This window comes from Cydia strobilella, chromosome 24 (assembly GCF_947568885.1).
Source record: "Cydia strobilella chromosome 24, ilCydStro3.1, whole genome shotgun sequence".
NCBI classification, from domain to species: Eukaryota; Metazoa; Arthropoda; class Insecta; order Lepidoptera; family Tortricidae; genus Cydia; species Cydia strobilella.
Window position 1 is genome coordinate 6,408,209 of NC_086064.1, and position 15,608 is coordinate 6,423,816.

Genomic DNA, 15,608 nt, shown 5'->3' on the forward strand with positions numbered 1-15,608 from the left:
TTAATCTGGAACAAAACCATAACGCTATTTACAGATTATAGGCCACTGGATTGAACGTATCAACCTACTTAACAACAGAATGAACTAAAAGTGAAAACATCTATGCGACGTGCACGAGAGTCTCCGCGTAGACGTCTCCGACGGTGCTAGTGCAATTGCAGCCGTAGTAACCGTTGTCCTTCTTCTGCACCTTGCTCAGGGTCAGGGTATCCTTGGGTTCCTTAACTGAAAGTAAAACTGTCATGTAATAAGTCATTGGGATACCCTCCTCCAATTGAGAGGGGATTTAAATCTTCTCGGGTCAGAGGTGTAGGGTTAGAGCCGGTGTAGCTTTATTTGACCTTCATAAGCGCATTGTACTATGCCTAATTGAATAATAAACTATATTTTCTTTAATCATCGACATATATCTAAAGACGGGCCTTACGGGCAATACGAATGCCCTACAGTGGTGTCACGCACACGAATTTGAGCCAATCGTGCCCGGGCCGGATTTAGAGGTCCGGAGGCCTCGGGGCAACAAAGAAGGCCCCTGGCCCAAAATCATTTTCCAATTGTCTCTATTGTGGGGGCCCCTCTTTTGTGGAGGCCCCGGGGCTGTAGCTCCGGTTGCCCTCCCCTAAATCCGGCCCTGAATCGTGCAGTCTAGCGCCACAACGCGATTGGTTGATAACTTGCATTCGTGAGTGACACCGCTGAATTAGCACATATTATGTCAATAACTTTAATACAAAAACAGTGCAAAGGGGCAATTTTACGTTTAAACAGACTCACTGGTAACAGAGGGCCTACCGTGAACACCGAAGTTCCTAAATTGCGAGTATCCTTTCTCTTTTACTCCAATTAAAGCGTAATTAGAGTGAAAGAAAAATGTCCGTTATTTTCGAACTTCGCGTGTTCGCGTTAAATACAAAATACATAAATGTTACCCAAGGGCGTATTTACCTTAGGGCCAAGAGAGTCATGGCCAGGGGCGGCAGGCTGCAAGGGGCGGCAAAATTGGGGTTTTTTTCCTTATATGAGCTACATATTTTTATCATTTTAACGAATATTATAATATTTTTATCAGTAATTTTATCTAAATTATATGAGCTAAATCTAGGCTATAACCGCGTAAATCGAAGTTCGCAAATTGCGGGCATTTTTCTCTGTCACTCTAATTACGCCTACATTGGAGTAAAAGAGAAAGATGCCCGCAATTTGCGAATTTCGGTTTTCGCGGTAGCCCCGCTGACTGGCCTGGATTGGATTGGTGTATCTTTAAATAGGTACGCCTCTGATGTTACCTTCAAGGGGTTGTCCGTTGAACGACCAGGAGATTTTGTGGGCGCCGCGCACTTTGCAGGGGATGGTGACGTCGTCTCCAGCCTTGGCGAGCATCACGGGCTCGGGCTGCTGCGTAAACTCAGGGGCCTCTGATAAAGATAATTAAGTAAGTGAATTTCAAAGTAAACTACCAGCTGGTTAGAACCCATGACTGGTTTAAGTTATACACTTTATAAAACAAAGCCCCCCGCTGCGTCTGTCTGGTTGTATATATGTATGTTCGCGATAAAATCAAAAACTACTGAACGGAAAAAGTGATTCTTAAGGAAGGTTTAGGTGTATAATTTGTTAAGGTTCTGCGAAGCCGGGTGGGTCGCTAGTAAAATAATAAATAAAATGTTTTATTGCAGGCATTAATAAACCCATACACGTCTTAAAAACTAACTACCTATACTAAAAGGAACACTCCTTGCCGCTAAATCAAATGGTGCAGCATTCAAATATACAAGAAAGGAAATAGGTACTATATGTACCTACATAATACTTGGTACAAAGTTCATATATGATGGTCTTCACTCCGCTGCCGCATCCGGATGCGGCACTAGTGTGATAAACTGATAATGAATAATTATAAGTCCCAAATTGTCTCTAATGTAACGCTCAGCTTCAAGAGTGAGATAGGTAGTTATTATTTTTTTCTTGCATCTTATAACACGAACAGTCTAATGAGAGACTCGGTCAAGAGTAAGCTTGATCTTTGGCTTCTTGGAATTCCTTCTTCCTGCTAGAGACACCTACATTTTTGTGGTAACTTAGAACTGAACTGAACTTTGAATACTCACGTTGGACAGTTAGCTTGATCGTATGGCTCTGCGGCTTGCCGACGCCATTGTTCGCGACGCACTCATAAGTCGCGTCATCTTCGGCCAACACCTTGGTGATCCAGAGGCGGCGGCCGGCGCTGCGGTTGCGGTGCGTGACGCGGTCGCCCGGCTGCCCGTTCACGTTGGTGCGGGTGCCTTCGCGGGTGATCTTGAACCAGTCAGGGTAGGCCATGGGGCTGGAGGATACAAGATTTTAGGAAATGCTGATAATCACTAGATGTTCCCTGTTTTTAAATATGTTAAAAATTAAACTGAATTAAAGAAAAAGTGACGAAGCCCTCCAGTGGTGAAGGAAGGACTACTTAAAAATCACAAATCAAATTATTTAATAAAATAATTAGATTTGTTCAGATAGCCAGATATTGATAGTCAGGGAGGCTCGCGGGCCGCACGTCAGAAGATCGCAGGCCGCCTGTTGCCGACCACGATAAGTATAGTGGATCTAATATCAAGTGATTTTTTCGGTGTGGGCTGCTTTGATTTATAAAAGTTCCTTTGAGATCGACTATCATTACATTACATGAACCTAAACCCCAACTACACCAAAAAAACGACCACAAATTTGTAAAAAGAAGCCATTATCTAAAAACTTACGTGCCACCGTAGATGCAGTACATCATGACGATTTCTCCAGTCTTGACGGTCATGTCCTTGCTCAGGTACTGCGGCGTCAGCTCTCCGCTCTCAGGGCCCTTGGCTGGAGTCAGGTCCTACAAGCAAATAACGTTAATAAGTATTCATAGTTTTGACGTTAAACATAAGGGATTAATACATCTAAATATCCTTTCGCCCTTTCTCTGTCGGTCACAATAAAAAGTGTCCCGAAAAAGGCTAGAATTGTAATAATAATAACCCATATAGAGTTGGGCCAGCGACTCCAGCGAGACGTGCCTTGATCGTGTCACATAAAAAACACCCTTACCTACTTAACAGTTTGAGTGATAGGCTGTACACAAAAAAAATAGTTTCTTAATATTAAACAAAACATATTAAATCACATTTACAATCGGGTCTAACGTGAATTTATTTTGTTACCTTTATTTTTAGGGTTCCGTACGGATCACTCGTGCGTCTGTCTGTCAGTCTGTCTGTCCGTCTGTCACAGCCTATTTTCTCCGAAACTACTGGACCAATTAAGTTGAAATTTGGTATACATATGTAAGTTTGTGACCCAAAGACGGACATGTAACGTAAACAAATTAATTTTAAACACGGGGGCCACTTTTACGGGCCACGGTAAATGAGAAAAAAAAAAAGTTTTTCAAACTATATCGTGTTACATATCAAATGAAAGAGCTCATTGTGAGAATCTCAAATATATTTTTTTTATAATTTTAGGATAAACAGTTTAGAAGTTATTCAAGAAAATAGGCAAAAAATGACCATTCCCCCTTTATCTCCAAAACTACTGGGTCTAAAATTTTGAAAAAAATACACAAAATAGATCTTTACCTATAGATCACAGGAAAACCTACTAGAAATGTGCAGTCAAGCGTGAGTCGGTCTTAATTACTTAGTTTTTTATCCGACCCTTACGGGGTTTATAAAGACATTTCACTCATATTTCACATAAAAAATATAGTGTTTAAATTGTGTAATGTACGGAACCCTTGGAACGCGAGTCCGACTCGCACTTGGCCGGTTTTTTTACCGACGTTTCGACACAGGTAAATTCGCGTTAGACCCGATTGTTAATGTGATTTAATAATTATGTGTTCAAAACGCGAAAGTTTTAAAAGTTACACGAAACAGGCAATTGAGGTAAAGCTATAAGCTACTAACCTCAATGATATGTTCCGCAGCGACCAATTTATCATCTGCAGCCTGCGTCGCAACCAAGCAAACATACTTCACATCCTTAGAAACATCTTCCTTAGTCACATTAGTAAAGTACAGATCACCCTCAGGCGATTCCAGCAGCCTCTTCTCCATAATATCCACGTATTTGCCATCCTTGCCTTGCCTGTACCATTCAATGACCGGTTTAGGGTAGGCATAGGTTACTGAGCATTCCATTTTGAACGGCTTTCCTTCTTCAGGGGTATGCTTCTGGAGGGTGTACTTAGGGATCTCTACGAAGGTTTTCTTGACGTGGATAGCTCTAGAACCAGCAACGCCTTCAGTCGATGTGGCTACGCATTGATATACGCCCTCGTCAGAGTCCTTGGGGTTGTTGAAGATGAGAGTCCCTTCGCCGGCGCGCATTTTGATGTCTTGGGAGTTGTCGCTGACGGGGAACGGTTTGCCGTTTTTCGTCCAGGCGTACCTATTGGAAATTGTTGAATTTAGAAAGCTTACAGAAGTTGAACCTGATTGATTGAAACTGAGTTTTAAACTGAGCCACATACTAGCTTATGCAGTCAACGTCAAATATAATATATACTTGCACTTTTGCACCTTATTCCTTTGTTTTGACGGCGACTGTACTTGACTCTACTCAAACATAAATTTAGTTAAGGGAAATTTACATTTTACATTTCTGAGCTATAGTATATATTCGTTCAATTGGTAGAGCGTTAGGTTATTCAATGAATTTTTAAATTTTCCTTTATTAAAAAAAATACCTTGTATTTTATTGAAGTTATTAAGTATTAGTTTTTCACTTGTCATGCATTTACACTATTTACAAGATTTTTACGAAAAACATATTTGATACTGCAAGCTTTAATAACCCATATTATTCTGTAATGTTTAGTTTCAGAGAGACATCTAACAAATAAAATAAAAACATAATGATTAACAAATTAGAGATGATTGAATTCGAAAATAGAAAGTGTGTTATGTGGAATAGGTATATGGCAGTGGCGTGATCTTTATTGTTTGGTTTCTATTTTCTATTGTAAATTCAACCTGTGAACAATGTGGTGAAGGATTCGTTCCAGTTCCAGTGATGGCTCGTTTGAGTTAAATTTTTCAATGATCGGTTTATTTGAAATTGGACTATGAAATTGAAAATAATAGATATAATAGTCAGTTGGTAGGCCTGTGGTAGACCATGTCGGTCTCGCATCGGTATCGACGACCGGTCTGGCCTAGTGGGTAGTGACCCTGCCTGTGAAGCCGATGGTCCTGGGTTCGAATCCCGGTAAGGGCATTTATTTGTGTGATGAGCACAGATATTTGTTCCTGAGTCTTGGGTGTTTTCTATGTATTTATGTATTTATATATTATATATATCGTTGTCTGAGTACCCATAACACAAGCCTTCTTGAGCTTACTGTGGGACTTAGTCAATCTGTGTAAGAATGTCCTATAATATTTATTTATTATTATTTATTATCGGTCTATTCAGCCACCAAAAACGGTGTCTCTCCGGTGTTACACCATAAATCGTCTGCAATAGACGCAAAGGCCAATGATAAGTAAAATCTTACTCTTACGACAATGGTTCAGTCGCTGCTAAACAAAGTTAAAATAAACAAATCTGGAATAAGGCCGTAGCAATAGCAACATGGTTGTCCCTGCCGAGGTTTTCTCGAAATGGAGTCTACAGCTAGGTCTAAAGATTGCAACGCGCATGTAATATCTCGCAGGCGTCCATAAGCTGCTTCTGCTACATCTTACCAACAGTGGGGCCCTAAGCCTATAATTTGCCACCGACGTGAAATAGGTAATAAAAGAGGACTTACACAACTTTGTCGTTGGGCGTGGTGGTGGCGCAGGGGATGGTGAAGGGGTGAGCATTGGCGGACGACACCCGGAACGTAACTTCGCGGGGAGGTTCCTTGAGGACCGGCAGGTTGCTGTCCACGGGCTGAGCTGCGCCTGGAGTCACATAAGAACGGTTAACATTATACTTACGATAGTTTAAATTCTAAAACTAAATAGAAAATAAAACTTACACAAAGCGGCGCTCGCAGCGAAGAGGAGAAATACTTTTACAGCCATGATTATCGAAAACCTAGAAATATACAAAATATTAGCAAAGGTTATTCATAGTCTAGCCTGTCATTTATATATCTCCTCTTGAAAAAAAGACTAACATCTTGCAATAAACCTTTAACACCTAAGACTTATAAATTTCCCATTAGTTAAAATACTGTTGGCTTGTTGGCTAGCCAGAATATTCGATAAATGTGTAATCGAATTTATTATTTGTTTATTATTTATTAAGAATAAATAAAACAGAACGCACCCGTAAGTGTACACTTTGGCGGGAACCCAACCACTGTAGCAATGGCCGACGCGGAGTGTATTTATACGGCACAATATTTACAGGCGCTTTCCTCATTCGTCACCATTGTCACCCGCAGTCTGATAAATATTGTAGTATGTACAAATACCTATACCGCAGGTAAAGAACCGGGAGACAACAACAGAGTTTATCGCGTGATAAACAATAATAATTTTGGTTCAATGGGGTTGGCAACTGTCAAAGGTTTGCAGAGATGGCGCCATCATAGCTAGCCCCTTTTTGTATGAGCTTTGGCTTAAAGGGCTCGCATCCAGGGCATTAAAAAAACAAAAATTTGACACAATTCTAGGGATTGACAGGGCAAGCTATGCTGGCGCCATCTGCTTAATTATTTCTACCGGCCAACCCCATTGCCATTAAATATATCGGAGCGGCCAAGGTGCTGAAAAATTCCTAAACATGTACTTTACGTCATGATAATAGAGGCTTTACTTTACTGCATCGACGGGGTTTGGGTGATATAACACAACACAAAATTGGGCTCCAGTACATTTTCCTTTAACTTTCAGGAACAGAAATATTTGATAAGTGCTACTTGGTACTACCAAAGATAGATATTTATATCTATGGTACTACTAATCAACCTCTCATGTTTTGGCAATAAAGTGATTTGAATTTGAATTTGTTTTACTCGGGGGGAAAAGTTGTTGTTGATACCCGAGCAAGCGAAAGATTCCAAAATTGAACCACGTGCGTAGCGAGTGGATCGAAAAATGGAATCTTGAGCGTTGCGAGGGTTTCAAGGCACGGGGGTTAAACCACCACCAACACAAGGAAAACAGTAACTGTAAAATATCAAACAAAATCAAGTCAATTCAAATTGAATGTTATTCAATATTTATCATTCAAAATCATCATTTAAAAGTCAATTCTACCAGCCAACATATAAGGAAGCAACTCAAAATTTGCATTTGATTACTTTGCCCTACATGTGGATAAAATGCCTTTCAGAATGCTTTAAGATCTGTTTTTGAACAATCAAGAGAGCCTTTACCAGCTGGTGTGGTGAGAAGGTACTTACTTACTTTTTAACGAACCCAAACGCCAAACACTCTATCAACTGTATTTCGTGGTCAATTTCAAGCGGTTAGGACTTTAGGACCTTGTAATTGTGACCCTTTTTATCTACCATCTAATATGAGTAATATAATACGTTACAGTTTAGTATCGGAATATATAACTTTTCCTTGTTACGACTTAGTGATTGGGAACTGAGCGTGGTAATGTTCTAGTAGGTAAACAAAGTACCTATTTTCCTTATACATTCTAAGTTGATGGCGCATATATGAATGGGATGACTGCTGGACTACTAAGCAGAAACACGTGTTTACTCAGTACTAGGCGATTTTTTGTAAGTTGACTGAATTTTACGGTTTTAAATACTTATATGAAATATAGCTCCTTTAAACTTTCACGATTTTTACTCATTATTATTTACAACGACGGGACTTAATCGCGTAAAAACACGGTATTTTACGCGATTAAGTCCCGTCGTTGTAAATAATAATATAGCTCCTTGCCGCGACTTCATCTGCGTGGAATGATGACGATGATTGATAAAACTATCCTAATGTCCTTCCCCGTATCGTATGTTATGTAAAAGGAGCCGCTTATCTACTTCTACCTACTGCAGTTGTACATAGTTAGGTTTAGGTATATGGAAAACGCGTTCCCACTGCACAGTAGTATTTCATTTGTATCTATTATAAAACAACCCTTCTCCTCTTCAATATTTCGGTTTTTAGTGCTTTTTTACCAGACATTGGACACTTAAAAAATAAATACCTAAGTATATATTTGGGCCAATTGTTTATTTGTTGTAGATTTTTTTTGACAGATTGTGTAAAAATTTGGTGGGAACATAGACCTAGCATTACATAGACCAGCTATACGCGTGCGCCCGTAAGGGATAGACATAGATGACGTCATAAACGTGGGGATACCATATTGGTAAAAATTACCCCAATATTTGACATCACGTTGGGGCGATTACCCTGGAGGCAAAGTTAGCTTGTTTGACGGTATTAAAAAATTGTTAAATATAATGTCAATGGGCCGTTCTTTTTAGGCGTATAAACAATGAAATACCTCCTATAATTCGCGCAGGTGGTACAAAACTAAACATGTTTAGTAAATAAAACGTAAAATAAAATGTATTATGGGTTTTAATTTAAAGAAATCACAAATCGCAATCACACCAATTAATGTACACCACATTTAATCTTCACAACATTTGTTTATTTATTTTTTGGAATTAGAAGTACGAAAAAACTTCGAGGTCAAAATTACCCATAAAATTATGATATTTTCATCTGGTATCCCTAACATGATTGTTATGCAGCTAAATTAAGAAGAAGTTTAAAAATGGCTGATCTCAGACTCCTACCTACCTACGTAATTTTGGCGGATAATTTTACAAATAATGTTTTGTTAATTTGCGTAAATAATTGTGATATTTTTATTGAAATCGTTTAATTCTACATTGCTTTGAGTGTAACGTAATTTTACGATGTTATTCTCACATATTGCGTTAAGAGGAAGGTGTAAAATACCGTACTTACGTGTAAAAGGTTATGATCTAATATTTTTGCTCAGAGCGGCTATTACAGCCGATTACAGAACAATTCACCAGTATTTTATCAAAGTTCAAGCATTCAAAACGCTAACCATCACTATATTTCATAAGAGAAAGCACAATTTCATACAAAACAACGATAATTAAACAAGCAACGAACAAACATGACATGTCACGTACTTATTTGTTTGCCACAACCTCGGTTGTGGCAGCGGTGGAAAAGTGAAACTATGACAAGGACAAACAATAACAGCGCTTTCTCTGCTACTCCTACTGAAAGGTACATAAGACTATCCCGTTCGGTCATTTTCCCCCACCCCTCATGACCGATCCAGTTATACTAGATTCATGGGTGGGAAGATAGAGGTCCCTATTCTGTACAGGTAAGCAATAAAAAATCTTCCATTCGTCGAAAACGTGTGGTATTTTGGTAACTACGGAAAATTTCTTACATTTTTATTGCAACAAATTGTGATTTATTTCACCTAGAAACCGGACCTCGACATACCAAACAAACATACCAAATTTTATTCAAATCTAACGGAAAAGAAAATTCAACACCAAATAAAATATCGGCCCATTTACCAGTACCAATACTGCAAAAATTGTTGACATGGTTAAATCTGGTTATCGGTAACCAGCAAACACACATTGATTTTCTTGACATGAATCAAGGTGTAAGTACTCATGGGCGTGGCAACTCTCAAAGGTTTTTATAGACAGCGCCAGCATAGGTATATTTTAATCATACCTATAATATTTAAATTCATTTATTTCAGATTTATGCGATCCGTAATCACACAATCATTAATTAACAAAATAAAAATAAATAAAGAGGGTAAATTAGATTTTACCCTTGTTCACCTGTCTCTAGATGTATTCTATGGGATTTGGCTTAGAGGGCAGCATCAGGCCCATAAAAAATAAAACCGGCCAAGTGCGAGTCGGACTCGCGTTCCAAGGGTTCCGTACATTACACAATTTAAACAATGTATTTTTTATGTGAAACGTGAGTGAAATGTCTTTTAAAAAGGGATCGGATCAAAAACTAAGTAATTAAGTCCGACTCACGCTTGACTGCACATTTCTAATAGGTTTTCCTGGGATCTATAAGGGCCTTCCACACTCGTGCGTGAATCGCGGAGCGAACACGAAGCTGAGAACGCGAGTGTGGAGTCTAGTTCGCTAATCAGCGAAATCGACTCCACACTCGCGTTCGCAGCTTCGCGCCGCGTAGTCTGGAGCGAGCTATAGGTAAAGATCTATTTTGTGTATTTTTTTCATAATTTTTGACCCAGTAGTTTCGGAGGGCCCCCCCTTTACATTATAATTTATAATGTATCGATATATTGCATGAGTTTTTAAGTTCTAGATAAGCCCCATTTAGACGGTTCAAGAACTTTTAAAATAAGAGCGTATAACTTCGATTGCTGTATATTGCGGCTGCTAGGTTTGTCTGGCTCTTAAGCATTGACATATATCTAAGGACGGGCCCTACGGGCACTAAGAATGGTGCTAGTTCAGCGGTGTCACTCACGAATTCGAGCCAATCGTGCAGTCTAACGCAACTAGTTACGAGTTGCGACCATGCGAAATCATCACCAATCGCGTTGTGGCGTGATCACACTGTTGTACTGGCCTCATTCTTATTGCCCGTAAGGCCCGTCCCGTCCTTAGATATATGTCAATGCTCTTACAATTTGCCTTGACTTGAGACTCAGAAACAGTATCAGTGAAAAAAAGGAAATAATGCATCGACTTTGACGTTGTAGATCTTCGTCAAAAAATACATCTGCTTCAAAAGCCAACATTTTTTTATTACTATATTTTATTGAATAAATAATTTACACAATAATTTATTAGTCTAATCATGTGCTTGAGTAACTAGCTAATCCTTTTCCGATTCTTTCTCATAGCTAGAAAGCAACACGCATACGTTATCAATGCCCGGTTTTTTGTTACCAGTCGCTAAATTCTTAAAAGGGATGAGACTCGCTGTCAGGAGAGGAAATAAGATACTGGCGTTTCTCAAAGCAGTAACCAAAGGACCAAGATATAGGGCTAGGGTCACAGGATTCACTTTAGTCGCTCTGTTATAGCCTGGACGGGTGTCAGGGGTTATAGGCTCTGCCTTGCGAGGATGCGGGTTCGCAACATGAGGGTACATTGGACTTGGAGAATGATGCCTGTATTCGTATGGATTATTTTGGGGCATCGGCCAGGCCCATCCAGGTGGCAATGGATTGTTTTGATGTTGTGGGAAACTGGTCCGTCCAGACATAACACTATCATCCGTTGTGGAGGCATTCAGTTGACACTCTATATCTCGACCGCGGAGCAGCCGATTTCTCTCACGAACGCGTTTCATTAAATCCATAAGAGACAGCTCCTCATAGTCATTGATATCTGGCACGGCGTTAAGCGTTATAAGATCATTCAAGTTAGGCTTTATGCAATCTTCTCTTTCGAAATAACTTTTAATTAAGTTTGGAGTCGCTTGTTTCTCTTGGCAATGCATTAAAGGTTCGCTCACAGGGTCATCTCCAATCTGAAAGTCTGAATGCTTGGCAAACTCTTCACAATCGGAACTAGAAATGTTCATCACAGCCGGCCCTGAGGTTTGTGGCGGTTTAATGATATCGGGATCAGCCTCGACTAGCGGTACTTCTTCAATGGTTTCTAATTTCTGTGCAAGCTTTTCTTCTTCCAAATTCCTTGTTGTTGCATTTAGCGTAGCGGATGCTAATTTTTCTTCTGGACTTTTTTCTTCTATCATTACAAAGCCAGATTTCTTGACCGTCGGTGAAGTGAACGCTTGCAATTCAGAATATGTCCGTAGTATCGCATCTACGTGTCGTTTATTTGTACCTTCATCATTCGAAACATGATATTTTTTCTCTATATTTTTATCTGTTTTTGTGCCGTCGTTGTTGTTACACTTATACAAGCAACACGTTGTAAAGAAGTTCCCGTTTTTCTCGAAAGAATTGAAGAGTTCATATTCTATGGTAAACCACGCTTTCCACAGCTCGCCGTACCGAACTAAAATAGCAAAAAAAAGTTCATGAATACAATTGCAAATTACTTATATTGCGATTGCGAAAAAAAGTCGTTGACGGTTTACAATCAATTTTTAATTTTCAAGCCAATCAGGGATTTTAAAAAATGCCACGTAAGTTTTAAGTAGTTGCAAGAAAACGAGTAATGGAAGAGTAATAGAAAAGTTGTTACAAATGCACAGCATGGCAAAAATATAGACTTTTGCAGCCCCTAAATTTCATACTATTAGATAGGAACATACTATCAACTGTCAAATAAATATTGATGTAGGTATAATAAGTGGGTATCATATCACAGATCACAGCTCCAGACCAGGTGGCTAGGCATCCGCGCAATATTTTAATATTTTTAAAAACTATACCAAGACTACAATTTAGTCATCGTCGTTGATTTGGCCCGCGTAAGTTCAGGTTTTTACCACGTCGAGCGCAATCATCGTTTTTAGTTAACCCAACAACACGCACTTCGCGTAAAACCGAATAAACCGATACCATAACTAGTTACCTGTGTCATACCCTGAAGACCCCTGGAGTGTTTTTCCAGGCAATCTTTGGATTTTTCGGGCATCTGGTAGTCTGGAGAAGCTTATGAATACTGGCCGCATGGCAAGGGTGTATGACCACGAGTTTGGCGGACAAAGTAACGAAAGATACTAAACCCACATCCACCCATATCCCGGACCCAAGACTTGGAGAGCACTGAAGAGTGGCCACAGTCGTCACGTCCCTCAGTCATGAGGTTACGACAAAGAAAGATCATCATCTTTGAAGCATTCTCCCGACTATTTGGTCTCTGACAATGTTTACTATGGGACCGATAATGTCCATAACCTGTTAAATAAGTAGGTACCTGATTTATGTCCCGGGGTGTTTTGGACGACCAACGGCAGATCGCTGCGGTGCTCGGTGTACGGCTTGTGAATGTGCTTCGGTTTCGTCCATTCAGTCTTGCAAAAACCCCGCGTTACCAGTTTATTGTGCACTGAAAAAGGAGAAAGGATACGTAACTCAGGTATTTTATTTTACTTTGGTGTTTGATTTGAGCGCGATATATATACACATTTCGCTTCGCTCTATTCTGCCGTGTCAGGCGTATCTCTGCTATCTTTAGATAGCAGAGATACGCCTAACCAGTGTAAAATGAAACTAGACACTATGCTTTACATAATACTTAAACAAAATTTCAAAAAATGTCTTTAGTTACTGAGATATTTCATGTTTTAAGATAGACGTTTTCGAATTTTTGGACATTGAGTTATGCGTATCTCTTCTAACTCAAGTTAGAATAATTATGCGTAACTCTTCGCAGTTTTTTTACGGCAAACTGGATATCTACTATCTCGAGTTATCATAGTTTCGCGTAACCACACGCAGGTAGTACGGCGATAGGCGGCTCGCGGTGAGGCGGGGCGCGGAGGGAGCGGCTCGTCGCTCCTTGCCACGTGTATTTGTTTATTTGTGTAGTTTCAAGCAAAAGGTACCACATTGTCGCTTATCATAAGGACATTCTGACTGGTTTTTCGTATAAAGATACAACCAATTTTCGTCTTTATGGTAAGCGACAATGTGGTACCTTTTGATTGAAAACGTCACATTTACATTTCATTACGTACGTAATATTGACCCGGTTAAGTTAGCGTTCCGGTGTTTTTTTATGTTGTTTGTTCAAAATATGATAAATTAGTCTTTAAAATGAGTTCTTTACGAAGTAAAGCCTTGTTACGAATGTGTAGTGAGAGAAATGTGAAGGCGTGTCGGATGACCAAAACAACGTTTGCCTACGTTGCACCAAACCTGAGTTCCACTATTAGGTACAGCTCTCCCAAGTGCTCATTAAGGCATGTCGGATGACCAAAACAGCGTTTGCCTATGTTACACCAAACCTGAGTTCCAATAGGTACAGCCGGGGTTCAGCATCAGCTCTATCTTGGGTACTGCTGTCCCAAGTGCTCATCAAGGCGTGTCGGATGACCAAAACAGCGTTTGCCTACGTTGCACCAAACCTGAGTTCCACTAGGTACAGCCAGGGTTCAGCATCAGCTCTATCTTGGGTACTGCTCTCCAAAATGCTCATTAAGACGTGTTGGATGACCAAAACAGCGTGTGCCTATGTTACACCAAACCTGAGTTCCACTAGGTACAACCGGGGTTTAGCATCAGCTCTATCTTGGGTACTGCTTTCCCAAGTGCTCATCAAGGCGTGTCGGATGTCCAAAACAACGTTTGCCTACGTTGCACCAAACCTGAGTTCCACTAGGTACAGCCATGGTTCAGCATCAGCTTTATCTTGGGTACTGCTCCCCCAAGTGCTCATTAAGACGTGTTAGATGACCAAAACAGCGTGTGCCTATGTTGCACCAAACCTGAGTTCCACTAGGTACAGCCAGAGTTCAGCATCAGCTCAGCTCTATGTATACTAAAACCTTCTCCAGAATGTAACAAACACTTTTCTGAAACCCGCATCAAAATCGGTTTAGCCAAACGCGAGATAATCGCGGACAAACATACGGGTCAAACTGAGAACCTTTTTTTTAAGGCGGTTAAACATTTTGGAGTAACTGACCTTCTGCCGTTAATTCCGACTTTTACACTTACTGGGATTAAATATTAAATAAAGTACATACAAACAAACAAACACACACACACACACACACACACACATACATACATACATACATACATACATACATACATACATACATACATACACACATACATACATACATACATACATACATACACACATACATACATGCAATACATGCATACGCTATTAAACATAAGGCTCTTTCCACCAATCGATTGATCTACTTTATAACCAATGATGTAAGGACTGATGGAAATCGGGCTCCTTGTATGTAATGTGAGTTAGCATATTATAAAATGGATTATCTTGTGTAGTCTGGTTACGCGTTTTACTAGGAGCACTAATACAACGAACTCTTACAACTTAAGATAAAAGAACTACGCGTGACCACCTCAATATTCCCCATGCCCTGGTTACACGTTTTACTAGAAGTTGATACAATGTAGTCTTCTAACTTTAGATAAACGAAAACCTCAATAAGCCCGCCAGCCGTGGCCACGCGAAATAGTATGAGCGCTCATACAACGAACTCGTCTAACTTTAAGTTAACATAGTCACGCGCAACCACCAAATGTATGAAACAGTGGTTACGCCAAACTATGTTTATGCGTTTATTTCAAAAACTATGTATTTTTACAAAAAAAAAGTAAAGAAATATTATTCTTCACGTCTATTGAAACACAAAACACATATTAAAAATGACTTAACTCAATAAACTCACGAAATATATTAGTTTATTAGTTTTCACGCTCACCGAAAACTTTAAAGTCGATTTACTCAAAACTGTGTTTTTTGAGATAGCAGAGATACGTCTGACACGGCAGTATTGGCCGAAATATTCCTCTCTTTTTTCTCTCTCCTTTATACCATCGCATCTCTTTACGGAGTCTACTTTTTCAGCGTTGCATTACTTTCATTTAATTTGTACTTCAGTGAAATAGTGCATGTGCAACGTGATGTTTTTTATCCCATCCATGACTCAGCCTGTAGTGACCGAGTTTTAATTTGAAAACTATAAACGTTGGGCAAAATATTTCAAATC

At 39.6% G+C, this 15,608-nt stretch overlaps 1 protein-coding gene across 1 annotated transcript; it reads right to left on the minus strand.

The window, feature by feature from the left end:
• Window positions 1–70: 70 nt before the first annotated feature.
• LOC134752003 (hemolin-like) lies at window positions 71–6,071 on the minus strand. The gene is made up of 7 exons (XM_063687555.1): window positions 5,993–6,071; window positions 5,780–5,915; window positions 3,933–4,416; window positions 2,745–2,860; window positions 2,109–2,326; window positions 1,287–1,415; window positions 71–225 (listed from the first exon to the last, which is right to left on the minus strand). Exons 1-7 carry the CDS (start codon window positions 6,036–6,038, stop codon window positions 101–103), a joined length of 1,254 nt encoding a protein of 417 aa, XP_063543625.1. The 5' UTR covers window positions 6,039–6,071; the 3' UTR covers window positions 71–100.
• Window positions 6,072–15,608: the final 9,537 nt, after the last annotated feature.

What these genes read in the sequence shown, in the direction of transcription:
- LOC134752003 (XM_063687555.1), bottom strand. Translation starts at nt 6,038, where the DNA reads ATGGCTGTAAAAGTATTTCTCCTCTTCGCTGCGAGCGCCGCTTTGT. An exon ending in CTGCGGAACATATCATTGAG is followed by an intron (nt 2,861 to 3,932) that starts GTTAGTAGCTTA and finishes ATTTGCTTGTAG; the next exon opens with GACCTGACTCCAGCCAAGGG. An exon ending in CAACGGACAACCCCTTGAAG is followed by an intron (nt 226 to 1,286) that starts GTAACATCAGAG and finishes TTTTACTTTCAG; the next exon opens with TTAAGGAACCCAAGGATACC.